At 52.2% G+C, this 27,808-nt stretch overlaps 2 protein-coding genes across 17 annotated transcripts in view; both read left to right on the forward strand.

Moving 5' to 3' along the window:
- Window positions 1-11,746, forward strand: part of EIF2B3 (eukaryotic translation initiation factor 2B subunit gamma) — a 170,182-nt gene extending 158,436 nt beyond the window's left edge. For 2 of the 3 annotated variants that reach the window (XM_004266294.4, XM_004266293.4), the window contains exon 12: window positions 4,979-5,198. In XM_004266294.4, coding sequence (XP_004266342.1) covers window positions 4,979-5,031 — 53 coding nt within the window. In that variant the 3' untranslated portion in view covers window positions 5,032-5,198. Of the gene's footprint in view, window positions 1-4,978; window positions 5,199-11,260; window positions 11,415-11,579 lie in introns of those variants that run through there. The other variant, XR_004481547.2, reaches the window with a different exon arrangement.
- Window positions 11,747-11,949: 203 nt separating this feature from the next.
- On the forward strand, window positions 11,950-27,576 carry PTCH2 (patched 2). Of its 14 annotated transcripts, none has more exons than XM_049698711.1 (22): window positions 11,950-12,320; window positions 12,760-12,952; window positions 19,226-19,415; window positions 19,523-19,592; window positions 19,783-19,874; window positions 20,515-20,710; window positions 21,309-21,430; window positions 21,579-21,726; window positions 21,812-21,943; window positions 22,026-22,181; window positions 22,266-22,358; window positions 22,635-22,760; window positions 22,854-22,972; window positions 23,079-23,427; window positions 23,556-23,889; window positions 23,981-24,123; window positions 24,209-24,389; window positions 24,517-24,797; window positions 24,887-25,024; window positions 26,075-26,217; window positions 26,305-26,404; window positions 26,778-27,576. In XM_049698711.1, exons 1-22 carry the CDS (start codon window positions 12,249-12,251, stop codon window positions 27,039-27,041), a joined length of 3,642 nt encoding a protein of 1,213 aa, XP_049554668.1. In that variant the 5' UTR covers window positions 11,950-12,248; the 3' UTR covers window positions 27,042-27,576. The 14 variants fall into 14 exon arrangements, 11 of the variants coding, with proteins under 11 accessions (XP_049554668.1, XP_049554676.1, XP_049554671.1 ...); XM_049698719.1 differs by having other exon boundaries at window positions 20,515-20,623; XM_049698714.1 differs by having other exon boundaries at window positions 12,811-12,952.
- Window positions 27,577-27,808: the final 232 nt, after the last annotated feature.

Genomic DNA, 27,808 nt, shown 5'->3' on the forward strand with positions numbered 1-27,808 from the left:
GCCACTGCCCTAGGGTGTCCCTCCTTTCTTATTTGCTGGAACCTGGAAGCTCACAGTTTCTGCTTGTTCTTCTCCCCACTTCCAGCAAAGTATTGGTGCTCCTTTCTTTTACTTTGCAAGGACCCCTCTTCATTCTGTGTGCAGAATGCATGAATGTCAACGGAATGCCAGTATTGAGGCACATCTCCCATCAGGGAACATAGGGATGTGCCAGCCAAACCCCTAGGATGTCACGGGCTGTGGCGTCTCCTGGGCTTTCTAGCTCTAACTACATGCCCTCTCCTTAACGGTCCTGAAGGAGAGATGGCCAAGGAAGTCATCTGGACTTTAAACTGGAGAACCCCAACATTTCTTGCTCTGTCCTCTATGCTAGAGAGACCAATGCGTCCAGCACAGTAATCAGTGCCTTCCTGCCACAGGTACTCCTGGCCAGTCACCTGTTCCCACTATCACTTATCTTTTTTTAAAAAATATTTATTTACTTATTTATTTTGACTGTGCCGGGTCTTAGTTGCTGCACACGGGATCTTCGCTGCGGCATGCGGGATCTTTAGTTGCAGCATGCAGGCTCATAGTTGCCACATGTGAGCTTCTTAGTTGCAGCATGCGGACTTCTTAGTTGCGGCATGCAAACTCTTAGTTGTGGCATGCATGCGGGATCTAGTTCCGTGACCAGGGATCAAACCCAGGCCCCCCGCATTGGGAGCGTGGAGTCTTACCCACTGGACCACCAGGGAAGTCCCCACTATCACTTTTCTTTGAGGCTGAGCCACATTGAGAATGCAAATTCCAAACCATCAGTGCAGCAGTCAAGACCTGTTAACTATGGATGACCCAGACAAACATCAGCTCAGGTCCTCACCAGCAAAGAGTCAGGGGATGGCAAAGTCCCCAGTCAGTCTTCCTCCCATGGAGGGATTTCAGGAAAAAACATTCATCCTCAGAAGCAATGCCATCCCCTCTCCAAATCCCAGTCATTTGCATGCCACAGAGTCACCACATCCATAGCAGTCTTCTACACCAAAAATGGGACTATCGTAACCCAGCGTAGGCCCCTCTGCCCGTTTTTAGCACTACCAGGAGAACAAGGCATTTTCTAACAATTCTGCCTTTACTCACCCCACCCAGCATGCTCAGTTAATGAGATTATCTCTGGCAAAAATCCTGGCAACCAAGTTTGACCTCCTGCTCAAGCCAACTGAAAAACCACAGCCAACAAAGTCAAAACCTGGGAAACTAATTGGACATTTCATCTGAGTCTTTTATTACTGTCAGTGAGAGAACTTGGATCTCTTCCCTGGTCCCGCAGTGATCAGTCCTTTGGCTGTGAAAGTAGACCTGATGGGTACATAGATCAAGTCCTGGCTAGCAGGAGTCCTCCCCAGCTTCCCAACAGTGCAGCTTTTCATATGTGACTTGTCATTCCCTTCTACCTCACTGGTTTTTTTCCCAACTTACTTTCCTCCCTTGTACTCTTCCCTTTAGGATCTTTCCCGACCTGATTCCAGCCCAGAACTTTTCCAGTGTGTTTATTGGAGCCTCCTTCCAGCCCTGGCCAAGCGGAACTAGTACTGCTTGTTTTTCCCCTTCAGGTTTCCTCCACCTTACTGAATCTCCATAAAAATACATCTTCCCCCAAAATGCCAGATACAGTCTTCCTCCCCTGAGTCCCAGTGATGGTGCAGGTATTTATTCGGAGCCTAGCAGAGCAGAAAAAGGTGTTGTTTGCCTCAGCCTAACCCCTCATTAACCCCTCTGGTCTGGAGCACTGAGGACCAAGAAGTGTTAATGAAACTGGCACTGTCTTCAGAACATTCCAGTGTCCCTGGAAACTAGGAAGAGACTGGGTGAAGGAAGAGCAGATGTCAGAGTCTGGTTATGAGATGATGTGGCTAACTGATGGCTACAGAGGGATAAAGGGCAAAGAGGAGCTTTTGGAGGTGCCCTGGGAAGCTAGCCAGAGAAGCGTTTCCTTTGTTCTTTTCTGGTCAGTCTTACCTCAAGGTAGAGCCTGATCGACAGTCACACTCCAGGACCAGCCCCAGCCCTAGGGAATTTAGCAGCCTGAGCAGTGTCTGGGCCTCCCTCCCATTCCTCTCACTGAAGGAAGCAGATTGCTATAAAGTATAAAAAGAACACCTCCTAGGGCAGGAGTACACAGGCCAGACCCAGCCACGTCCTGTAACTTCCATTTAATACTTATCAAGCCTCTTTACATCAATTATCTTATTGAATCCCCACAACTTCGTGAGGAAACTAAAGCCCAAAGACATGAAATAATTTGCTCAAAGTCAAATTACCAATAGAATTCAAATCTCTATGGCTCAGAGCTCTCCTATTCTGCACTGTCACCTTTTCTTCTCACATGAGATTGCCTCTGTCAAATACAATGCTGAAACAAGAAACTCTGTGAAAGGCCTAGACCTTGGTTTCTCTTCCTACTGGAGAACATTAGAGAAATAGGCCCGAAGATGCTCTAGACCCACTAGGACCTTTCCTGTAACGCACCGATGTGTCAGTTATATTCTCTTTGACAAGGGGATTGGAGGCCTTCTCCTCCATACATGCTCCTTTTCCCACTTCTCTACCCTCACATAACCCCGAGAACACACACACCTTCAACAAACAATTACTGCCTATCTTCCAGGCTCTGGGAGGCTAGGAGTGTAAAGATGAGTAAGATTTGCCTCTTGCTGTCCAGCTGCTCACAGTCTCTATTATAGAGACTCAGATGAGTAAAGAAATAAGTGCAGGGGCTTCCCTGGTGGCGCAGTGGTTGAGAGTCCGCCTGCCAATGCAGGGGACGTGGGTTCGTGCCCCAGTCCGGGAGGATCCCACATGCCGCGGAGCGGCTGGGCCCGTGAGCCATGGCCGCTGGGCCTGCGTGTCTGGAGCCTGTGCTTCGCAATGGGAGCGACCACAACAGTGAGAGGCCCGCATACCGCAAAAAAAAAAAAAAAAAAAAGAAAAAGAAATAAGTGCAGTAAAATTTCACAGGTATGATGGTAGAAGACTGTCAGGGTTAATTATGGACAGAAGAGAGAAATTGGTCAGTTCCTGGCACAAGGATCAGGAACACCATCTCAAAGGAGAGAATTTAGGCTAAATCTTAAAATTGTTGGCTATTTACCAAATATACAAAAGGGAAGAACCTCTCGAGCAAAGGAGAACCATGTAAACAGGCACCTGACGGCAAAAAACAATCTGATATGTTGGGAATTGAAAATCATTTGGAAAATCTAGAATATAGTGTGTAAGGGAGATATAGCAAGAAACAAAACTGGAAAGGTGAATAGAACAGAGGACATGTCTGAAATCTCAAAGTCTCCACAGCTTCAGTCAGAAACCCCCTTTCTACTGACAGAGCGGAAGTAGGCTCCAGGCTGTGGGCAGTATGAGCAGAACAAAACATCTCTTTACTATCAAACTTGGTCCTATCGTTAACGATCTTCATTTTGCTGCACCAAACCCTTCTGAGGCTGAAGTAGAGCCTCAGGAAAGTCAGAGTTTCTGCCTCACCTATCAGGGTCACTCTCAAGCCCCCATGTGTGGCAAGAAAGGTGTTGGACCTTTAGAAGCCAAGCTAACCCAGAAGGAATCCATTTTCAGCCAGGTGGTCAGCCTTTTCTGTCTGAGCCAATAGAACACTGAAAGCTCTCCTTCCTTCTACATCTGCTCCATACCTCCAGGGAACAAGCAGACAGCATGCTCCTGGTTTCCCCTACCCCTTCCAGACCATTGGTTCACTGCCTCCTTTCTATAGCTCTTACTCCTTGAAAGCTAACCCTCTTCTTAGCTTTCACCCCATCGTTGGTAAGCTCCCAGGGCACTCCCCTAAATATATTGAGGGTTCACAGTCTTCCCCTTTCCTCCCTCTCTTTTTCCAAACATCTTGGACAACTTAAACATATTCATCGCTGAACCATCCAGCCCCTCAGCTTCACCATTCCCTGACCTTCTCCACCAACCTTCACTCCCCTGCAACTTTAGCTCTCCACTTACATAACCATACCCTATCCCTGTCATTACCCCAAACCTCTGAAATCTTTCATGTGCCAGTAGCTGTGCTAGACACTGGGGCGTGATCATAAATCCACTGCCCCTGCCCTCAAGATTCTTACAGTGAAGTAGAGATAGAGATACACATCAGGTAGAGTGTTTTCAGAGAGCAGGAAATGGACGGTTCGGAAGGGAAGGCATCACATAGTGGAGGTGCTTGATTAGGGCATTTAGGGTGAGTAGGGAGGGAAAGAAAGACATTCTAGGCAGAGGGAACAGCATGTACTAAGGTCTAGAGCTGTAAAATAACATGGCTTCTAGGTACAAATGGAGAGTGATGGAAGATAAAGCTGAGAGGTAGGCAAAGGTCAGGTCACAGAGGGCCTTACGAGTTTGGACTTTATAAAAATAATACTGACCACTATTTGTCAAACACTCAATGATTCTTTAACTCATTGAATCCTCACAATAACCCTGTCGAGTATGGAGTATTATTTGCATGTGACATATGAGGCATCTCCCTTTCTCCTTTGAATATCTCCATCATTTAACTATTTAGTCTCTTTTCGTCTCACTATTTTCCCCCATTCCCTATCCTCTGGCCACACCACAGTTTTTCACAGGCCTCTTTCTTACATCTTTATGTCTTTGCTCACGTTGTTCTAACAGCCTGGAATGCCTTCCCCTTGATATACTGCCTAAAAAAACTCTGTCATTCTTTATGACTCAGTTCCAGTCCCCCTCCTATGTGAAGTCTCCTGAAAGCCAGGTGTATAGAGAGTCAGTCCCCTCCTCCTGTGTGGGAAGATGCTGTCTCTTCCAAAGTCCTTTCGACAAGTTGTATTCCCAAGAGCTTCTAAAGAGCAGAGCCACATAGGAGAGGCATGAATGTTTATGAACACAGAATTAGAAGTAATCGGGTTTGAAATGACATACTTTGCTGCCATTTCTTAAACAATCTTTTCTTTTTCTTTTATAGCCAAACGAGTGAATGAGGTGATCGTGGGGAATGACCAGCTCATGGAGATCTGAGTTCTGAGCAAGTCAGACTCCTTCCTCTTGGCCCCCAGAACTACAGATGTTGGCTGGCCCACCTGTTTGACTCTGTATTTATTTCCCAATAAAAGAAGGGCTCCCAAAGGCATGCTGGAGACTTAGGGAGTAGTCCCAAGCTCCACATCAAATGGGCTCCAGAGATACACAGTGTGTGTTCATGTTGTAGAAACCATCTGGAGCTGGCGTGTGGAACAGTGGCCTAGCTCTTGTACACCGAGGGTATCAGGCAGGGGCAGCAGCTGTCCAGTGGTGAAGTTCCTAGGAGGGCTACTTTCTGACTGGCTGGCCCAGCATCGTCCTTAAAAGCATCTCCCACCTGAAAGGACCTGAGGGTACTTCAGTCCCTGACCCTAATCAGGCTTTCTAGGCCCATAGGCCTAGCTGCTGTCATTGCGACCTCTGCATATGATGTTCCCTCTACAGCTGTCAATTTGGGCAGCCTGGCCCCTGAACCTCAGTCCAGGACTTACTGCTCTGCTCCCATACCTACCACACAGATTCCTGGCCCCTGACACCACGCCACCGCCAGCCTCACCTTCTAACCCCTGCCATTTACTTCCTATCCTTCCAGCCTCGGGTCAGTTTCTCCAGCTCAACTATTACACCTTGGAGACCCTAGAGCAATCAGGAGGCAGCCCCTGCCTAGCCAAGCCTATCCCCACAGGTTTTAGTGGAAGAAAGAGCAATAAAAGAAAGCCATGGTTTGAGAGAAGCCAGACCCCTTCTTACCTCCTCTTAGTGAGGTCTGCCCAACGTGGTAAGGAAGAGCCAGCAACCTATATCATCGTTGGAAATTCTTTCTGAGTCTTCTCCAACGGCACTCCTTTATACCCTAGTTACACAGACTCTCCTGCTTCAGATCATTGAGAAGTGACATTTCAGTACTCACAGCTCTTCTGGATCCCTGTGCACCTTGCCTTCACCACCCCCGCTCCCAAACACACACACTCTGCTCTTGCCTCTCCCTACATTGCTTTTACAGCCTGCAGGTGTTTGGTGGAAGATGAAAGTGGTTCCTGGGGTGAGATTTCACCTCCTAGAATTATCAAAGGAAACGTTTCTCTTGATGTGCTCACTGTGGGTTGCTGTAATTATAAAGAATGATTTGAAATACTGGTTTCTACATTGCTTCAAAAATCTGAAGTCTCTCAAGTTCATTTGAGTGATCTTGCCTGAATCTTAGTTGCTTTTATTGAACTTGTCAGAGACTAGATGAGCATTCCTACCCTGGGGGATCTCCACCTCCACCAGCCTTCTTGGTTGCTCTAGAGCTCCACATTCCTTCCACTGGTCAGGACAAGGTTCCTGAAAGTTTGTCCTAATCAGACAGGAGTTGAAATGGCCCAGCAGAGTGGTTGAAACTGATAGGACTGCAGGGGAGGTGGGAATAAAGAGCTGTGGTAGTGCCCAAGATGATCCCCTTTGGAGGTGATATTAAATCTGTGGGACTCCGATGATGCTAGAGACAGTTCTGGCCTCAATGGAAGAAGACCTGCCCTGTGGAATGTTGTTTGGCTTTGGCCAAATCACTGTCTCTCTCTGTCCCTAAGTTTCTACATCTGCAAAATGGAAAAGTTGGACTGGGTGACTTTTAAGTGACTTTCTCAGGTTTTGTCCCCTCTCAGAGCTTTCTGACCCTTGGGGTCCAGGTGGCCCAAGAGGCCAGAAGACTGCTCCTTGACCACAGAATGGGGATAGAGGTGGGTGGATTTGGAGGTAGGGTGGAGTAGGGGAAGAGAAGGGATTGATTAAACTGTCCCAGAGCCTTCCCATACCCCTTTCTGATCTTCCCCACTGAGCTCGTGGAACCCCTGACAGTAAAGTAGAGGAAAAGCCTCTCTTCTACCTTCCCTTGCACAAGCCCACGAGCAGCTCCTGCTCCAAGGAAAGGAGGGAGCTGGAGAAAACACAGGGTGGGCTTCCCTGGTGGTGCAGTGGTTAAGAGTCCGCCTGCCAGTGCAGGGGACACGGGTTCGTGCCCTAGTCTGGGAAGATCCCACATGCCGCTGAGCAACTAAGCCCACGAGCCACAACTACTGAGCCCACGTGCCACAATTGCTGAAACCCACGCGCCTAGCGCCCATGCTCCACAACAAAGAGAAGCCACCACAGTGAGAAGCCCGTGCACCACAATGAAGAGTGGCCCCCACTCGCTGCAACTAGAGAAAGCCGGCGCGCGCAGCAACGAAGACCCAATGCAGCCAAAAATAAATAAATAAGAGTTTACAAAAGAAAGAAAGAAAAAGAAGACAAGGTAAAAGTCCCCCAGGGGAAGACCTTGCTGAGTTTGAGTCCCAGCTGGGAGCAGCCCCCAGCTCAGGACACTGCTGTTATTGTCTCCAACAATTCCAGAACGGGCTGAGTGCCCAAGGTGCTTTGATTTCTCTTCTCTTTGCTCTGTTTGTCTGCCAGAAGGCAGGGACAGCTTTTGTTTCCTTTTGGCAGCATCTACAGAGGTTTGAAATGTAGTGAGCAACTGCATGTCCACTGGCCAGCTACCTCTCCATGGGACAGAAACCAGAAGAGCCAGGCAGGCAAAAGAATTGATAGAATCTGCCCTGCCTCTCTCTCCCAGTGATGCTGCATGAGGGAAGTGGAGGAGAGGGGGAAGGGGGCCTTTAATGCCAAATCAAGGAGGACTCTGGGGAGGTGTTGAGGGTTTGGGGTTTGGGGAGCTTGCCAGATCAGACACAGTTTGATGGCTACTGGTGCAAGAACCCCTCCCCCAGTAACCCATCTCCCCTACCTGCCAGCAAGAGCTCCCTGAGCCTGTAAGGGGATTGACCGCCAAGACTGCCCTCCAAGCTATTTCCAAGGCGAGAGGCTGAACTTCCCAGTTCTTCACCACGTTACTTTTGCTAGCCCACTCCCATCTGCAGTGGAAAGCGTCAGGGAAAACTCTAGCTGGATCCCAAGAGTGGTCTAGGGGTCTGCACAGCCTAGTTTAGAAGCTGTTCCTATTTCCAGAGAATTGCAAAGAGTAGACTTTTTTTAATCCACAGGCATCCCTACCCCTAAAAAGGTACATAAGCCAAGTCTTGGTATGCTGCTTTTTAAATAGTTAAATGTGTCTGAGGAAGGGGGAGAGGGGTGTGGGGAAGGACCACCCAGACAGAAGGTCTAGAAAGCTCAGCTCTGATGGAGCTGACAGGGAGATAAAGAGGCTGAGCAGGAGAACACATTCTACTAGAGGTCAGGATGACCTGTCTTCAGCCTGAGCCATCTGCCGCCACCCAGAAGGCTTGCATCAGGGGCTCTTCTGCCATGGATAAATGGGGAAATTCTGCCTTGATTCTTATCCTCTCTCCTTCCCTCACCATCAAGGTAAAAGGCCATTTTCTGATCTGTGGTTGCAGCCTCTAGCACTAGAGACTTGACAGGTGCTACTGGAATAAATCTGCCTAGAGGGAAGGGGCATACATTCCCAGGCTTGGCCCCTAAACATAATGGGTGGTAGTAGGGGGCTGCTAGGGCATCTGCTTCCCTCCTCCACATCTCAGTGTCATTGACTTTGCCTGGCCCAGTTAACAGAAGCCAGCCCAAAGCATGGTGAGTGAGTAGCTTGGGGAGTACCAGGGAAAGAAGGCCTGCCCTGGCTCCTCCCTCATGGACCCTACCCTGGTGTGTGTGTGTGTGTGTGTGTGTGTGTGTGTGTGTGTGTGTGTGTGTGTGTGTGTGTGTGTGTGTGTGTGTGTGTGTGTGTGGTGGTTTGCTTCACTTTTCCTGGCACTGTTCCTCAGCTATATATATTATCTCATTTAATCCGTAGACCCTACCCTGGGGTGTGTGTGTGTGTGTGTGTGTGTGTGTGTGTGTGTGTGTGTGTGTGTGTGTGTGTGTGGTGGTTTGCTTCACTTTTCCTGGCACTGTTCCTCAGCTATATATATTATCTCATTTAATCCTTAGAGCAATGTCAGAGATTATGTGACTTGCCCAAGATCTCATAGCCAGTAAATGAAAGATCCAGACCTTGAACCATGTCTTCTCCTTTTATTTATTTATTTATTTTGCGGTATGTGGGCCTCTCACTGTTGTGGCCTCTCCCATTGCAGAGCACAGGCTCCGGATGCGCAGGCTCAGCGGCCATGGCTCACGGGCCTAGCCGCTCTGCGGCATGTGGGATCTTCCCAGACCGGGGCACGAACCCGTGTCTCCTATATCGGCAGGCAGATGCTCAACCACTGCGCCACCAGGGAAGCCCCGTCTTTTCCTTTTAGATTCTGTCACCCTCCCACCTCTCCCATCCAGATGTTCTCACTTCTGGAAACCTCCCTGAGTATTCCAGCTCACAGTGGTTTCCCATGTGGTCTCTGTGCTCCCTCTTAGGCTGTGAACTTCTAAAAATCAGGTACTCTGCAACCCCAGAGCTTAGCAAAGTGGTGGCTCCGTAAGAGACCTTAAGGAATATTTGTCTCAATCAGTAGTGAGATTTACTCCTTGGCGATAATGAATGATTGCTTTTCTCTTTTTGTTATTCCTCGGAGAATTTCTCTGGTTTGGGCCCAAGACACATACCAAGGTCCAGTGGAAGTGTCTGTGAACCAGGTTATTCCATAGTTGAAGCAGGCTGTTTATAGAGAGAAAAGAGCAGCTTCTTCCCTCCCTGTTCCCTGGGGTCTGTGGCTTTAGCTCACCCTGGCTGAGCTCAGCTGTACTTAGGAACTCAACTTTGTTGGGGAGAAGAAAGGTCACTTTGGAGCTCAGAGCAGTCAGAGGGCACTAGGCCCTGGGTTAGAATTGTTGGAACTGCAGACCGGTTTCTCCCACCCTGGTGTTTGGACTTTACAAGGCAAGAAGTTTTCTCAGCAGGCAGGCCCTGCCCTGAAAGCATCCACAGAAGTGCCAGACTTTACCACAGTTGTTAGCAATGGTGGGCCTGCTGTGGAAACAGTCCCAAGGCCCAGGTGATTAGCAATCTATTTCTCCATGGACCTTATGTCTGAAAATCTAGCGAGAAGGAAGGAGGCCTCAAGAACTACTTACAGCAAAGCCTCTCTACCTCCAGTCCTGATGACACCCAGCCATACTCATCTTTTGCTATAGCCGCAAGAGCAATCTGGGGGCCCACACAACCTAGTTTAGAGGCTATTTCTATTTCCAGAGAATTGCTGAGGGTACACTTTCTTTATCCACAACAGGACCCTCTTCTCTATGACAGGGAGGAACAAAGTGCTATGCACATATGCTGCTTTTACTGTGTAGTCACTACTTAGCCAACACCATCACATATGTGTTAGTTCCTCCAAGGCATTTTGCTGGATGAATGTACCAATGGAAGTGGCAAACCTGCTAGGTGTTCACCCACTTGGCCTAAAGTTCCCCTTTCCCCAGAACTGAGGAGAGATCTCCAGGGAGATGATGTTAATTGACACAACTTTTCAAAAAGCAGTTTGGCAATGTGTAGCAGGAGCCATAAAAATGTTCATACTTTTTGACCAAACACCCCGACTTCTGGGAATCTGTCCTAAGGACATTCTCCAAATGATTGATACAAAGACTATGTAGTAACATGAAATGTTTGTGATGTAATCATAAACAAGTCTGGAAGAATTGACCAAGAAATTGGCCAGAGATAATAGTAGTTGTGTTAGAGTAATGAGTTTACTGGAGATTCTTTTTCTCTTTCCCAGACTTTACATGCTAGTATATTGATTTTACCCTCCTCTGCCACTCAGGGTTAATCAGTCAGGAACCTGCAGAAACAGACTCACAGGCCAGACAGTTGATGAAAGTTTAATAAAGGGACTAGTCTCTGTTTCCAGGTCACTTCCAAGACTGGTTTGTGCAACTCTCAAATGACTCACTCAACAATTTTTTTTTTTTGCAGTACGCGGGCCTCTCACTGTTGTGGCCCCTCCCATTGCGGAGCACAGGCTCCGAACAGCCGCTCTGCGTGGCATGTGGGATCTTCCCGGACCGGGGCACGAACTCGTGTCCCCTGCATCGGCAGGCGGACTCTCAACCACTGCGCCACCAGGGAAGCCCCACTCAACAATTATTGAGCACCTACTTACTCCCTAGTGAGGGAGGCAGACTTTCAAGTACATAAATTGTATCACGTGCAATAATAAATATATAAATTGAGTGTTATAAGGCGCACAAAGAAGCAATTATCCGTTAGGAGGGGTGGTGTGACTCAAGGAAGACTTCAAAGGCGGATGGTTGATGCATGTTCAGTTTTGGGTCTTTTTTTTTTTTTTTCCAGGCCACGCTGAGAGGCTTACAGTATCTTAGTTCCCCGACCAGGGATTGAACCCGTGCCCTCGGCAGTGAAAGCGCGGAGTCCTAACCACTGGACAGCCAGGGAATTCCCTCATGCTCCATTTTGAAGGCGGCCTGCCAAAACAAGAGGGCCACGTGTAAGAAGGCAGAAATATATGGAATAACATGGTGGCTTTAGGAAATTACATGTGGCTCTGCAGGGCTGTAAGGAACATGGGGTGGGTGTGAAGGAACTATGGGACGGAAGACTTTGATTAGATCCTGCAGGGCCCTGTGCTCCAAGTGGGCTTTGTGTTTTGCAGCTGTCATCAGATTCGCGTTTTAGAGAGATGACTGGCCTCAGTGGAGAGAGTGGACTGACGTGGGAGAGAATGGAGGCAGAGAGTTGTGAAAAGCAGTCTTTGGGTCTTGGTTGGGTCGGCCAGCAGATACCTTTTCTCAGCATTGGTCTCTCCTGACTTAACATTTGGCCAACGCATCGCCTCTCCGGGTTCTCCCTCCCTCCTCCTCCCCGAGGGCAGGCAGGCGGGCGGGCGGGGAAGCGAGGAGAGGGGTGGCCCTGCCTGGGTGGTCTCCTGCCCCGCCCCCCGCGGCGCCGTTGCCTAGCAACGGATCCGGCCGCGCAGCTCCGGGTAATTTGCCGGCGACTAAGCCAAAGGGAGGGCGTAGCCCCGGCCTTTCCCTTTTTCTTGGACTACAGACGCCTCCTCGGCACAGCGGTCGCCACCTCGAGCCGCGCCGGGCGTCGCGTAGCTGTTCCTGCACGCGGGAGGCACTCCGGCTCCGCGCCCCGGGCCCGCACCGCCCTGCACTCCTACAGCTCACGAACGCCACTGTACACCCGTACCCGCGGCCAAGCGGCCCCACTGAATTCCGACGCGGGACCTCGCGGTACGCGGGACCAGGCCAGCCTATGGGGGCGCCCAGATAACGCGGGTTGGGGGCGCCCAGGCCCCCCCATCCCCGCCAGCATGGCTCGGCCGCCACCCCTTGGGGAGCTGACCCCGGGCTACACACCCCCAGCTCGATCTGCAGCACCCCAGGTGAGTGGAGGGGAAGCCGGAAGAAGGGGCCGGGTCTAGAGACCCCAGGTCTGTCACTCGGCAAGGTGTGATGTCTCTTAAATGCCATGTGTTATTGGCCCTCGCCCGGGAAGGCTGTGTTGTGTGTCCGTGTCTTCTCCTGCTCTGCCCGGTGGGAGTAGGTGTGTCTATGTCCACCTCTGTCCACCTGAGAACAGGTGTGTGTATATGTATCCTATCTCAGAAAGGAATCTGTGCCTTCCTCAGGTGTATATTGGGTGGGAAGCAGGGAATGGAGTCAAATTTTTTCCAAGTTTGGGCCCGTGTCTGTTTAGGTCCTCTGTCTTGTATCCAGAAACCAAGAAGCTAGAGCTTGGTAGAGGGCGTAATAAGGAGAAAAGGGAAAGGTTTCATGTGTTGTTGCAGTAATGCCTGGCTGACCCTTCTCTTTCCATCCCAGATCCTAGCTGGGAGCCTTCAGGCTCCACTCTGGCTTCGTGCTTACTTCCAGGGCCTGCTCTTCTCTCTGGGCTGTGGGATCCAGAGACACTGTGGCAAAGTGCTCTTCCTGGGACTTTTGGCCTTTGGGGCCCTAGCATTGGGTCTCCGCGTGGCCATCATTGAAACAGACCTAGAACAGCTCTGGGTGGAAGGTGAGTTGTGGACACTGGCCATAGCTGCTTGGGTATGGTGAGAACAGGGTGAGGAGCTGGCTACTGAGTTCTAGTGGGCTTTGCGCTGGGTCTGGAGGGGGCACCTGCCTTCCAGAGCCTGGGCATCTGGGAGCCCTGCTCCCTCTCACATCCATAAATGGACATCTGCAGATGGTGGAACCCTGTGAATGGGTATATGGAACAGTTATCTGTGAGTGCGTGTGTGTTTATTTAGCATTTACTGGCAATCTTTAATATGTATTTGACTGCACTGCAGTGCTTGTAAAGGCAACTAAAACAAGACCCATCTTTCAGTAGCAAGGAAAGTAAAATATATGCTGGGATATAATATACAATATAATACAAAGCAGAAAATGATAATGTTGTATAAAAGAAGGCAGGGAGAGATCTCATCTAACTAGGAGAATCAGAAAAGTTAGAACTAGAAGGCTGGGGAAACAGTAAATCATCTGGCAGGCCTCCAGGGAGAGGTCCCATACACCGAGGTCCCCTGCAACCATTTAGTGGGAAAGTGGCACAGAATCTGTACTTTGAGGCAACAGCAGAGTCAAATGGAACCAGATCTTCACTTCCTAATGGCAGCATTAGAGTAAAATCATTTCTTAATAGTTTTGACATAACTCTCTTTTGCTGGAGCCTGGTATGGCAACCCTTTAACAGAGTCCAACTCCCCTCTGTTCTTTCCTGGGAAATTTACATTTGTGGGCTCTCCCAAACCTCCCCCAGCCCTGGCCCACACCCAAAGGCAGGGCCCAGGTTAGACTCTCACACCCTTGAGTTGTTTTAAATGCTAGCAAGCCCTAGGATCCAGAGCAGATGTTTCTTGGAGCCTGCCTGCCTATTGGGCTCCCACACCCCATCCCCACCCAACCCCCCAGCCCTCTGCAGACCCTCACATATATACACACTCTAGGTCAGCCCTGGGGTCCAGAGCAGATGTTTCTCTGTGCCTGCCTGCCCCCAGCCCCAAGACAAACGTGCGCACACGCACATGCACATAGCCCCACCCACACTGCTGCTGCCTGGGTGGTCCCAAATGACTCTTGGATTTCCTGCCACAGTAGAGGCTGTCTCCCACCTCTTCTTCCTTCTCCATTCCCCAGATCTTCCCAATCTAAACACTGCTTGAACCTCCATGTTTCCTCATCCTTTCTCCTACACTCCAGCACAGGATAGGCTAGATCCCACTGGATTTTTGCTGCTCCTTGTGCGAGGGTGATATAAGAGGGTGGTAATCAATTCCTAGGTCTTTTCTCTTTATGTCAGAATGTCACTCTGGGACTTCCCTGGTGGCGCAGTGGTTAAGAATCCGCCTGCCAACGCAGGAGACACGGGTCAAGCCCTGGTCTGGGAGGATCCCACATGCCGCGGAGCAACAAGGCCCGTGCACCACAACTACCGAGCCTGTGCTCTAGGGCCCGCGAGCCACAACTACTGAAGCCCTAGAGCCCGTGCTCTGCAACAAGAGAAGCCACTGCTATGAGAAGTGCGCACACCATAACGAAGAGTAGCCCCCTCTCAGCGCAACTAGAGAAAGCCTGTGCACAGCAACAAAGACCCAATGTAGCCAAAAATAAAAATAAATAAATTTATTTTTTAAAAAAAGACATTACTTAAAAACAAAAAAGAATATCACTCTGCCCTGTATTAGCTGGGGCTACGGGTGAGGTGAAAGCAGTGATCTTGACCTGATCTTTTCTCTGTACATCTGTCATTGAGGCTTCTTCCAACAATGCCCTAGGCAGTGAGGACTGAAGGGTATTTTCCATTCCTTTCCTGTTTTGTTAATGCAGAAAGCAAAGAAAGAAGCTAGACATTAGCTATCAGAGTTCTGGACTCTCCAGCTTTGCCGTGGTGAGATTTGGAATGTGACTTCTCCTTCCTGATCAATATTAAAGCTGAAAGACTCAGATAAATTCTCTAAAATAAAAATCACAGGGAATCCCCTGGTGGTCCAGTGGTTAGGACTCTGTGTTCTCACTGCCGAGGGCCCGGGTTTGATCCCTGGTCGGCAAACTAAGATCCCGCAAGCCAGGTGGTGTGGACAAAAAACAGAAGAAAGAAAGGAAGGAAGGAAAGAAAAGAAAAGGAAAATCACAACATGTAGCCCAATTAGTACTTACAGGAACAGTGATAGAGATGGTTTGAAACTGGAGCTGTCCCTGAAGATAAGGAACATACAGTCCTTCTGTCTGGAAGGCAGGGGACAGCCACATATCAATTGGTGGAACCACTATTCACTCAGACACCCAAGGCTGAAACCTTGAGAGTCAGCCTCAGTTCTTCTTGCTCACCTGATTGGTCACTAAATAATTAAAATTCTTCCTTCTCAGCCTCTCTCAGATCCCTCCTTTCCACACTTGCAGCTGTTGCTCTAGTTGAGGCCTGGCAGTACACTCCTGATTGTATCATTTAGCATGCTTTTAGCCACGTGAAAGAGAGAGAAAGGGAAAGAGGGAGGAAGGAAGAAGGAGGCTGATTTATTATCCCCCCCCAACAAGGAGTCTAGCAGTAGACAGTAGAGAAGTTCCAGCACGGATAATTCAGCAATCTAAGGACATCAGCAAGGACCCAGTTTCTTTCTATCTTTCTCCTCTGCCTTCTGCATGTTGGGCTTTTGTCCTCAGGCTTATCACCTCCTTCTCCCAAGGTGGCTGCTGCAGTGGTAGAAAAGGGAAGTCATCCCTGTCTTGCATCCCTTTTTGAAAGTGAGGAAAAATACACCACCTACCCCTCCCCACCATCCACCCCCACTGACTTCCCATTTGGTTATATACTTTGGCAAGAACTGTGTAGCATCTTATGCCTAAATCCTTCACTTGGCAAAGACGGTGGAATTACTGTGATTGACTTATTAGACTAATCAAGTTTCACCTCCTAAGGCTGGGGAAGGGCCCAGCTGCCCTGAATCATTAGGCCTTTCAGAGGATGGCCCAGGAAATCGAGGTCTATTAAGTGACTCATCTTTCCCCCTCACCTTCAAATCTGCCTCCGCACTGCCCTCCTGTGGTGCTTCTAAATCTGGCCAAGTCAGTCCCTGCTTAGAGCCCTTCCACCACTCTCTACTGGGTTTCGGGGAGTCTCCAAAACCAAGTTCAAGCTCCTTAGCATACTCTAGGCTGCTTATCCAGTTTTGTCTCTGCCTCACTCTTAGCAGCCCAGCAACACAGAGCCTCTTACAGTTACCTGCACACCCTTGGTCCAGAACCCCTTTCCCTGATTTCTTTCCCTGGCCAACTCCTGTGCATCATTCACAGCTCAGCTCCAGAATATATCAGGTGATGAAAAAGCCAGGTCATCTCACTTCTCTTCTTAAAACATAACATGGCTCCCATTCCACACAGAGACAGCTTGAGTCCCTACAATAGCTTCCAGGTCCTCACATGTGAAATTTCTGGACCAAAGATTATGAACATTTCTGAGGATCCTAAAACATACTGCAGTATTGCTTTCCCCCAAATATTGTACCAAATTAAACTCCTGCAGTAGGTAAGTTATAATGCATTCCTGTAAGCCAGCAATGAGTACTACCAATTCTTAAATTTTTGCTAATTTGGAAGATGATAATTCATTGCTATTTTAATTTGCATTTATTGGATTACCTATAAAGTGGACTCTTCTTCCATGCTGGCTAACCGGTTATATTCTCCCTTTTGTAAAGTTTTTCCCCCCCCCCCACAGTTCAGTGGCTTTTATTTATTTATTTATTTTAACATCTTTATTGGAGTATAATTGCTTTACAATGGTGTGTTAGTTTCTGCTTTATAACACAGTGAATCAGCTATATATATACATATGTCCCCGTATCTCTTCCCTCTTGTGCCTCCCTCCCACCCTCCCTATCCCCCCCCCTAGGTGGTCACAGAGCACCGAGCTGATCTCCCTGTGCTATGCGGCTGCTTCCCACTAGCTATCTATTTTACCTTTGGTAGTGTATATATGTCCATGCCACTCTCTCACTTCATCCCAGCTTACCCTTCCCCCTCCCCATGTCCTCAAGTCCATCCTCTACATCTGCGTCTTTATTCCTGCGTCTTTATATCCTTCCCCTAAGTTCTTCAGAGCGATTTTTTTTTTTAGATCCCATATATATGTGTTAGCATACGGTATTTGTTTTTCTCTTTCTGACTTACTTCACTCTGTATGACAGCCTCTAGGTCCATCCACCTCACTACAAATAACTCAATTTCATTTCTTTTTATGGCTGAGTGATACTCCATTGTATATATGCGCCCCTTTTGTAAAGTTTTCAACAAATGTGATGATTTTGACGTCTCCTTCCCCTGTTCCCCCTGCTTCTTCCCCACTCACTTACAGTCTCTTTTTCTCTCCAGTTCTTTCTCATTTTTCCATCATATCATTTCTCTCCCAGCAGCCATTGAATAATAACTCCATATCTGTACCTACTGTGTTCTGGACAACTTCCTAAGTACTTTGCTCACATTGATTCTAATTCTACCAAGGTAGGCATTTCTCCATTTCACAGATGAGAACATTGAGGGTCAGAGAGACTAAGTAACCTACTCAAGCACAGACCAAGCATCAGAGCCAAGACCCAAAGCCAGGTCTGTCCAGAGCCTTTGTGCCCCCCCCCGCCCCATCTCTTCTTGCCTCACAATACATCCTAGTGCATCTGTCCTCCTATCTGTCATCATCATTGTCATCGAAGACTTATCTTTTTCTCTTCCTCATTTTCTTTGAGGATTCCTTATTCTCTTTGATGACTTTTTTTTTTTTTTTTTTTTTTTTTTTTTTTTTTTTGGCCACGCAACGTGGCTTGCAGGGATCTTAGATCCCTGACCAGGGATCGAACCCATGCCCTCGGCAGTGAGAGTGCAGAGTCTCAACCACTGGACCTCCAGGGAATTCCCTTGATGCTGTATTTTAAATTGTGCTTGTCTCTTTCTCTTGCTTTCTTATTAGCTCTGTCCGGGTTCCTTCTTTCTCCCATGCCTCCTTCCCCCCTCAGCAAACTCACTTACTGTGAGGAGCCTATCTCTGCCCTCCCCTCCTGTCCCTCCTTGTGGCAGCTCTGGCCCAAGCCTGATGAAATAAACACTGCAGCACGGACCTACTGCAGAGGAGTGGGGAGTCAGGAAAGGAAGAAAAAGAGTAGGTGGAATTGCCAGCAGAGAAGGCAGGATGATGGCTGTGTGAGACTGTTGTGGGGATGGGAGGTGTGAGCATATGGGTGAATCTGTGATGGGGAGTTACCAAGGGTTTGGGGCTCGCATGAGTGAGGGGATTGTGTGCGTTTGGAAAAGAGATTGGGGAGCATGATAATCCCAGGTGGGGCTGGAGTCTCAGAGAAGCAGTCCGTTGGGCCCCAAGGGTGGCAGTGACCTACAGGAAGACGCCCCAGATGGGTTGAAGCAAGATTATGGGTCTAAGACCAGGCCAAGTCCACAAAGCCTCCGGGGTGGTTTGGCCCTGGCCCTCACCTCCCCCAAACCACAGTCAGGTCATAGCATCCCTCACAGCATCCCCACCTCCCCAGATCCCAGGTACAGAGCTGGCCTCCATGGCCAGTGCAATGCAGGACTTGATCAAGGAGATGAAGGCAGGCCTGGCGCTGGGACTCCCTGTTGTCTGAACAGAGAGACTGGTGAAAGGGATCTTTTTCCCCAGGCCCGCTTTGATGTCACCTCTGCCAGGATCCAAGAGTGCTTCCATGAGTGGAAGCAGTATGTTGGCAGCATCACACTGAAAGACCGTCTGACCCTCCCCCGCACCTGTGCCACCACAGAGCCATTATTGCCAGGCACACCCCACCCCTTTGCAGAGCAGTTTGCAAAAAAGTGTCTGTCCACTGCCTGGGACAACCTGAACTAGGAACCAGCCCCAGCGCTAGACCTGTTCTTTTAGGAGACCCTCCAAGGGCAGCCTCCCTATTGGCCCCTCTGTCCCTCCTTCTCCTCCCCACCAGAGTAGAGAGGGACTGAGTGAGGGCTCCCTTACCAGGACACCCCCAGAACCCCACCCTGGCCCAGCTCATGTTGATCTCTCGTTTTAAAGTTATTTGCTCCAAACCCAGCCAGCCGGGTTCATGCTTAAACCTTAGGTCCCACAAGAATTCCACAGAGCCACACAGATTCCAAGCAGAGGGCCGGGAGCCTGGGGGTCAGCATGGCCATCAGGGAGAAGCTTCCCCCACTTGTCCTGGGAGGCCTCTGTGGGTTAGGGTCCCATGTCCCCCAGAGCTCTGATCCACTGAGGCTCTTTCCCCCCAGCTTTCTCTCTCTGCTCTGGCAGCCGGCAGCCGGGTGAGCCAAGAGCTGCAATACACCAAGGAGAAGCTGGGGGAGGAGGCTGCGTATACCTCCCAGATGTTGATACAGACCCCGCGCCAGGAGGGGGAGAACGTCCTCACACCTGAGGCACTTGGCCTCCACCTCCAGGCAGCCCTCACTGCCAGTAAAGTGCAAGTATCACTCTATGGAAAGTGAGTCTGGCTGAGCCCCTGAGCAGCTGGGGGTGAGAGGTGCTGCAGCAGGGCTGGAGCGGGAATCCCCCTCTTCTGCTGATGTCCTGTGCCCCTGGCTATTGCAGGTCCTGGGATTTGAACAAAATCTGCTACAAGTCAGGAGTTCCCCTAATTGAAAATGGAATGATTGAGCGGGTGAGTATCCTGAGCTGTTCTCTGAGACTAGGTAGAGGTGGAGCCTTTTCTGCAGTAAGGGAGGGCTTGGAGAGACGGGGAAGGGGGAGGTGGCGTCGGGAGGTGGGGGCATTGCAGAGGGCATCCTACAAAGGTCATGGAGAAAAGAGCCCAGGGACAGGACTGATATGGCCTGGGATGTCCCTGGCAGATGATTGAGAAGCTGTTTCCCTGCGTGATCCTCACCCCCCTCGACTGCTTCTGGGAAGGAGCCAAACTCCAAGGGGGCTCTGCCTACTTGCCGTGAGTGCTGCCACAGCTGCTCCCAGGGCCCTGCTTCATCCCCTGCCAGGAACTCCCCAGCAGAAAGGAGGGTGGGAGTAAAGATGATGATCAAAAGCTCACCCAGGGCCTAATTACCTCCCAGGCCAGGGTCAGCGCACCGGCAGCCTCAGGGCTCTCTCCACATCCCCCTTCGCCTCACCTCCGAAGGAGAGGCAGACCTGTCTTATTTAGACAAAACACGAAGATCTGTAAGATCTGAACAAAGGATGGAAAAGATCCCCAGAAAGACTTTGCCAGGGAGACTTAACTAGGTGTCAGCTCAGCTGTGACCCAGGCCAGAAAGAAAACCTGTTATAAGCAGGTGCCTGTATGGTTATGTATTAGATCCAAGGATAGACGGTTTGGGAAGGAATGCAATGGGGCTTTTCTGGGCCTTTTCATTGTGTTAAGTACCATCTGTCTTGAGGTCCATCTCAGCCCCGGTATCTGTCCACAGCTCACTGCAGCAGCCTGCTGGGCTGAGCCTTGCCCACCCTCCACACAGAGGGACAGATGAGCAGCTAGGAGGAGGGTGGGCTACTACATGGGTCCCATTGCAGTGGTTTGGAGGGTGGGCATTGATCCTTGATCCTCACCAACTGTGAGCTCTCCCCTTCAGGGGCCGCCCCGACATCCAGTGGACCAACCTGGATCCAGAGCAGCTGCTGGAGGAGCTGGGCCCCTTTGCCTCCCTTGAGGGCTTCCGGGAGCTGCTAGACAAGGCACAGGTGGGCCAGGCCTACGTGGGGCGGCCCTGTCTGCACCCTGACGACCTCCACTGCCCATCTAGTGCCCCTAACCATCACAGCAGGCAGGTGGGTTCCAGCCAGGTCTGCCAGGGACAGGTTATTTTCCTTCCCTTTCCCCTCATATGTTCCCTTGTTCTAGGAGAGAGCAGACTGCTCTGTGCTCTGCCCCCCATTTCCTGGACATTGTTACCCTGGCCCCACTGTGCTAGACACCTAGAGGGTTCCATTCCCATTCAGCTCTGCTAAAGAACCCTCAAGTGGCCTATGAATCCCTTTGTCCTTTTCTAAGCCCAGAAAGGCTGGACTTCATCAAAATACACGTTTACAGGGAAACAGGACAAATTAGCTAAGCACGAGTATCATACCTAATTTCCTGAGTGTCTGTGTGGCCCTGTGTACGTGGACCTTTTTCCAAAACCACCAAAGTTATGCCAGCTCCTCTCCGCAGCCTGTCTCTAGGCCTCTGCTCCCTCTTGTGGCCTCCTCTCTGCAGGACACTAGCTGCTCCCTTACAGAGTAGGCAAGAGGCTCAGCAGAATAGCTGAGCACTCCAGGTCCACAGAGCTCCGTGGCAAGCATGGTTCCTGGAGGTTCCAGCCCAGAGACACCCAGTTATCCAAAACCAGGGCCTTGAGTAATGAGCCCCTCCGCTGTCCCCCTCCAGGCTCCCAATGTGGCTCAGGAGTTGAGCGGGGGCTGCCATGGCTTCTCCCACAAGTTCATGCACTGGCAGGAGGAACTGCTGCTGGGAGGCATGGCCAGAGACCCCCAAGGACAGCTGCTGAGGTAGGGCCTCCCCTGGGAGTTGGTAAGGGCACCCCAGGTATGGGGAGCCACACCCTGATGCCAGGCAACTCTGGCAAAAGCCCCTTGCACACCCCCTCCTGAGTGTTCAGACCAGCTCTGACCCCTACTTCTCCTGTACCCCAACCAGGGCAGAGGCCCTGCAGAGCACCTTCCTGCTGATGAGTCCCCGCCAGCTCTACGAGCACTTCCGGGGCGACTACCAGACACACGACATCGGCTGGAGCGAGGAGCAGGCCGGCACGGTGCTGCAGGCCTGGCAGCGGCGCTTCGTGCAGGTCGGCGTGGAGGCGTGCAGGTGGCGAGCGCGGCGCCCTGAGGCCGCTGCCACCTTCTGCCCCTCACACCGCCCTGTCTCTCCAGCTGGCGCAGGAGGCCCTGCCTGGGAACGCGTCCCAGCAGATCCACGCCTTCTCCTCCACCACCCTGGATGACATCCTGCACGCCTTCTCTGAAGTCAGCGCTGCCCGCGTGGTGGGAGGCTACCTGCTCATGGTGGGTCCTCCTGGCACCTTGTCCCCCACCACCGGCCCCCACCCTGGGAGGCCCTATCCAAGACTGCCCTCTCTCCCCACAGCTGGCCTACGCCTGCGTGACAATGCTGCGGTGGGACTGTGCTCAGTCCCAGGGTGCTGTGGGCCTCGCCGGGGTGCTGCTGGTGGCCCTAGCGGTGGCCTCGGGCCTCGGGCTCTGCGCCCTGCTCGGCATCGCCTTCAATGCCGCCACTACCCAGGTACATCAAGACTGCGGGGCAGACTTGGGGGCCGACGGCCCAGGCTGCCCGGTTCCTCCAGCTGCCCACCCCGTGCCCCTCCAGGTGCTGCCCTTCTTGGCACTGGGCATTGGCGTGGATGACATATTCCTGCTGGCACATGCCTTCACAGAGGCTCCACCTGGCACCCCTCTCCAGGTGAGGCCTCGTCCTCCAGCCTGGGCTCATCTGAGGCAGTGCTGCGTAGGGGCTCAGAGCCTCTTGGTTTGAGTGACCTTGGGCTGGTAATTAACCTCTCTGTGCCTCGTTTCCTCATCCGTAAACAGGGGTAATAATAGTGCTTGTGTCGTAAGGGTTGTAGTGAGGATCGGTGAGGTAATCCAAGTCGAGTACTTAGAACAGTACGATAACTATTAACTGCTGTGAGGCTCCTTCCCCCCCCATGCCGTCCTTCACGCTGCCTTGTCCTGACAGGAGCACACAGGTGAGTGTCTGCAGCGCACAGGCACCAGCGTTGCACTCACGTCCATCAACAACATGGTCGCCTTCTTCATGGCTGCCCTAGTTCCCATCCCTGCACTGCGGGCCTTCTCCTTGCAGGTGAGGCCTCACAGACGGGGCCCGGGCTCAGGGTGAGCATGGAGCCGGAGCGGGCTTCATCCAGGCTTTGTGCCCCTCCTGTCCATCCCGCAGGCGGCAGTAGTGGTTGGCTGCAACTTTGCAGCCGTGATGCTTGTCTTCCCAGCGGTCCTCAGCCTGGACCTGCACCGGCGCCACTGCCAGCGCCTTGATGTGCTCTGCTGCTTCTCTAGGTATCCCTAACCCACCAGACCATCCTTCCTTGGCCCCATCCCGTCCTGTCCCTTCAGCAGCATTTCCAGGCACAGACCCGTCACCCTCTCTCTCTGCCTCTTCCAGCCCCTGCTCTGCTCGGGTGATTCAGATTCTGCCCCAGGAGCTGGGGGATAGGACAGTACCAGTGGGCATTGCTCACCTGACTGCCACTGTTCAGGCATTTGCGCACTGTGAAGCCAGCAGCCAGCATGTGGTCACCATCCTGCCTCCCCAAGCCCACCTGGTGCCCCCACCTTCTGACCCACTGGCCTCTGAGCTCTTCAGCCCAGGAGGGTCAACACGGGACCTTCTAGGCCAGGAGGAGGGGACAAGGCAGAAGGCAGCCTGCAAGTCCCTGCCCTGCGCCCGCTGGAATCTTGCCCATTTCGCCCGCTCTCAGTTTGCACCCTTGCTGCTCCAGTCCCACACCAAGGTAAGCCTCCAGGCCCAGGCAGGTCAAGGTGAGACACAGCAGAGGCTTCTTAGGTATCTCTGGGCCCCAAGAAGGGAAGAGGGCTTCGCCCAGCATCTGAGGGCCCAAGGGTATCCCTGGGCCTCCAGCTTGGTTGCCGTTTCCCACAGGCCATGGTGCTGGTACTTTTTGGGGCTCTTCTGGGCCTGAGCCTCTATGGATCGACCTTGGTGCAGGATGGGCTGGCCCTGACAGATGTGGTGCCTCGGGGCACCAAGGAGCATGCCTTCCTGAGCGCCCAGCTCAGGTACTTCTCTCTGTACGAGGTGGCCCTGGTGACACAGGGTGGCTTTGACTACGCCCACTCCCAACGCGCCCTCTTTGATCTGCACCAGCGCTTCAGTTCCCTCAAGGCAGTGCTGCCCCCACCGGCCATGCAGGCACCCCGCACCTGGCTGCACTATTACCGCAACTGGCTACAGGGTGAGAGGCAAGGAGACCGGCAGGGAGGGCTGCGGCCAGCAGGAGCTCCCAGAGCTCCAGGCCAACCGGACCCCACCCTGTTTTCTCCCAGGAATCCAGGCTGCGTTTGACCAGGACTGGGCTTCTGGGCGCATCACCCACCACTCATACCGCAATGGCTCTGAGGATGGGGCCCTAGCCTACAAGCTGCTCATCCAGACCGGGGATGCCCAGGAGCCTCTTGATTTCAGCCAGGTTAGGAGAGGACTGGAAGGGTCAGGGAGCACCCTGGGGCTCCAGGCCCCATGGGCCCAGCCTTCAGCTCTCTCTGCCTCTGCAGCTGACCACAAGGAAGCTGGTGGACAAGGACGGGCTGATTCCACCTGAGCTCTTCTACATGGGGCTGACCGTGTGGGTGAGCAGTGACCCGCTGGGTCTGGCAGCCTCACAAGCCAACTTCTACCCCCCACCTCCCGAGTGGCTGCATGACAAGTACGACACCACCGGGGAGAACCTTCGCAGTGAGTCCCAGGGGAGCCCGCAGAGCCTAGGCCTGGGCCCACACGGGCCCTACCCTAAGGCCCTGCCCACTGCTCCCGGTGCTTACTGGCCACCCCTCCCTCTCCCTTCGTCCCCTCCCCTCCACAGTCCCGGCGGCCCAGCCTCTGGAGTTTGCCCAGTTCCCCTTTCTACTGCACGGACTCCAGAAGACTGCAGACTTCGTGGAGACCATTGAGGGGGCCCGGGCAGCGTGTGCCGAGGCAGGCCAGGCTGGGGTGCGCGCCTACCCCAGCGGCTCCCCCTTCCTCTTCTGGGAGCAGTATCTGGGCCTGCGGCGCTGCTTCCTGCTGGCAGTCTGCATCCTGCTGGTGTGCACTTTCCTCGTCTGTGCCCTGCTGCTGCTCAACCCCTGGGCAGCTTCCCTCATAGTGAGTCCTGGCAAGGGTGGGGCTGGAGAGACCCATAGCTCCCCACCCTGCCCTGCCCAGGAGCCCTGGGTGAGCCCTGCCCTCCCCAGGTACTGGTCCTGGCAGTGATGACCGTGGAGCTCTTTGGCATCATGGGTTTCCTGGGCATCAAGCTGAGCGCCATCCCCGTGGTGATCCTTGTGGCGTCTGTAGGCATTGGTGTCGAGTTCACGGTCCATGTGGCTCTGGTGAGCACAGGCACTAGGGGAGGGGTGGGCCAGCTGATTTGGTATTCAACAAATATTGATCAAGCACCTACTGTGTGCTAGGTACTATTTAAGAACTGAGGAGATAAGAGCACTACAGACGGGCTTTACCTTCAAGGAGCTTATTCTAGAGCATAGAGATAAGCAATAAACATGTAAACAAACAAATAAATAAGCAGCCATTTCAGTAGAGAGGAGGGACAAAGGCCTGACCAGAAAGGGGGGAGGACAGAATGGAAGGTGAGAAAATGAGAACCAACAATTCTTTTGGATGGATTTACAGTGAAGAGGATCAGAGAAATGGGGTGGTAGCTGGATGGCAAGATCCCACCAAGACAGAGATATTAGAACAGGCAGGCAGGCCTCTCTCACAGCCTCATGGTCTCTGGCAGGGGAGGAGCGTGGGTGGGGTGGGGGGCGTGGACCAGCTGGCAGCTCCGGCACAGAGCTGGCCAGACCCCGCAAACAGCTCCCTTCTTTCTTCCCCCATAAAAGCCTTATTATTTTTCCGCTTATAAGAATAATATATACTCCTTGGGAGACAAAAAATGTCAGCATGCTGGAAAGTACCAAGAAAGAATTAGAAATCCTCTGAAATGCCACCCCTAGAAGTTATCACTTTGGTGTCCATCCTTCTAGACCAGGGGTTGGCAAACTTTTTTCTGTAAAGGACCAGATAGTAAATATTTTAGGCTTGGCAGGCCATAGCGTCTCTGTGGCAACTCTGCCAGGGTAGCCCAAAAGCATCCATAGATGCTATGTGCACGAATGGGTGTGGCTGTGTTTCAACAAAACTTTATTTACAAAAAAACATGGGACAGACTGTAGTTTGCCAGCCTATTCTAGACATCCCTGTGTCTCACTCATCTATACAGTGTTACCTATATGGACTCGTGTTTGCGTCCTGGGCAGCTCCCAGGGACTCGGTTCACCTGGCCTTCTGTGGGCCAAGGCATGGGTGAGCCCTGGGGACACAGATGAGCTGGCCGTGGTTGGCCAAGGAGCAGCTCCAGGACCACTTTATTCCCTTAGGGCTTCCTGACCTCCCAGGGTAGCCGGAACCTCCGGGCTGCCCGGGCCCTAGAGCACACACTGGCCCCGGTGACCGATGGGGCCGTCTCCACATTGCTGGGTCTGCTCATGCTTGCTGGTTCCAACTTTGACTTCATTGTAAGGTAGGGGAGGGCTCGGGGCAAGGAGGCAGGGCTGGCCTGCACTGGCTGCAGGACCTGCCCAGACTGAGCGGCCTCACACCCCCCCAGGTACTTCTTCGTGGTGCTGACAGTACTCACACTCCTAGGCCTCCTCCATGGGCTCGTGCTGCTGCCTGTGCTGCTGTCCATCCTGGGCCCCCCACCAGAGGTGACCACCCTCCTTCTGCTCCCAGCCCAGGGGACGGGGTGGGACAGAGCCAGGGCAAAATGCCCTCAGCGGCCAACAGACAGGGCTCAACTCACAGGGACCCCTCCCCATAAGTACCACCAGCTGAAGGTGGCAGCCTCCCCCTTTGCCCAGACATCATGTCCCTACCCCTCAGCCCTCCTGACTTCTTCATGGGACCCACCTTAGCCATTTAGGTGCAGGGTTTGCCCCAGACCTCGACATCCTGTCCCTTGTCAGCTCTCATATCCTGCTGGAAGCCGCCAAAGGCCCCAGCTTCCCAACCAGGGAGGTGCTGAAGGGGGCTGCGTCCGCAGTAGCCCCTGGGCTCACTGGGGCTGGTGTCTCCCCCAAGGTGGTACAGATGTACAAGGAGAGCCCGGAGGTCCTGAGCCCACCAGCTGCACAAGGAGGAGGGCTCAGGTGGGGGGTAGCCCCCACCCTTCCCCAGAGCTTTGCCAGAGTGACTACCTCCATGACCGTGGCCCTCCGCCCACCCCCACTGCCTGGTGCCTACATCCACCCGGCCTCTGAAGAGCCTACTTGGTCCCCTGCTGCCACACCAGCTGCCAGTGGCTCCAGCAACCTCAGTTCTAGGGGACCATGTCCAGCCACCTGATGAAAGAGCAGCTGAAGCGTGGAGACCCTGTTCAGGCCACATGAAGGCACTGGGAAGCCATGGGGGGTTATTGAATGCAGGGCGGACTCCTGGAGAGCCCTGCTGCTGCTGCTGTCTGCCTCCATCTCCTCCCCGACCCAGCCATCACAGACGTCCCTGAAATCCACACTAAGCCACCACCCTCTAGGCTGTGAGCAGCCTTGCACACCCGGGTGCTCCGTGCCTGTGCCCGTGACTGGGTGGGGTGAAAGCCAGCAAGCACTTCAGGCTGCAGTGCAGCCCTGTCCCCCCTCCCACCCCGCCCTGCTGCCCCCAGCAGACCAAGCCTGAGGGATCCTCTAGCACCCTTCTCCAGTCCTGGTCCCCCACTGCTTGCTGACTTCTGGGTAGGCTCTCTGTATCCCTGCCCACTTCTTACCACATAAATTATTTATATGGAGACGTTTATTTTTGTAGTTTGTATAGATGTTAGCTATGCTGAAAGTTTTATTTTTAAAAGTGAAATATATTCTATATGAACTCATCTCAAATGACTTTGGCGCTTTGTTTTCAGATAGAGCTGTGAGTTTGCAAGTGGAGGCGTCAGGGCCACAGGTCGTGGGGCTACCCTAGTCCTTGGTGTGTTTATTCACCTGGCACGTGAAGATGATGTTCAGCCAATGTGTTGGTCATATACATGGTAACAGGGTCTGGCTGAAGTGCTTAGTACACAAGGTGATACAAATGTTTTTGATGTCAAACCCCACCGTGTGGCTTTCAGAGCCATC

This window comes from Orcinus orca, chromosome 1 (genome assembly GCF_937001465.1).
Source record: "Orcinus orca chromosome 1, mOrcOrc1.1, whole genome shotgun sequence".
NCBI classification, from domain to species: Eukaryota; Metazoa; Chordata; class Mammalia; order Artiodactyla; family Delphinidae; genus Orcinus; species Orcinus orca.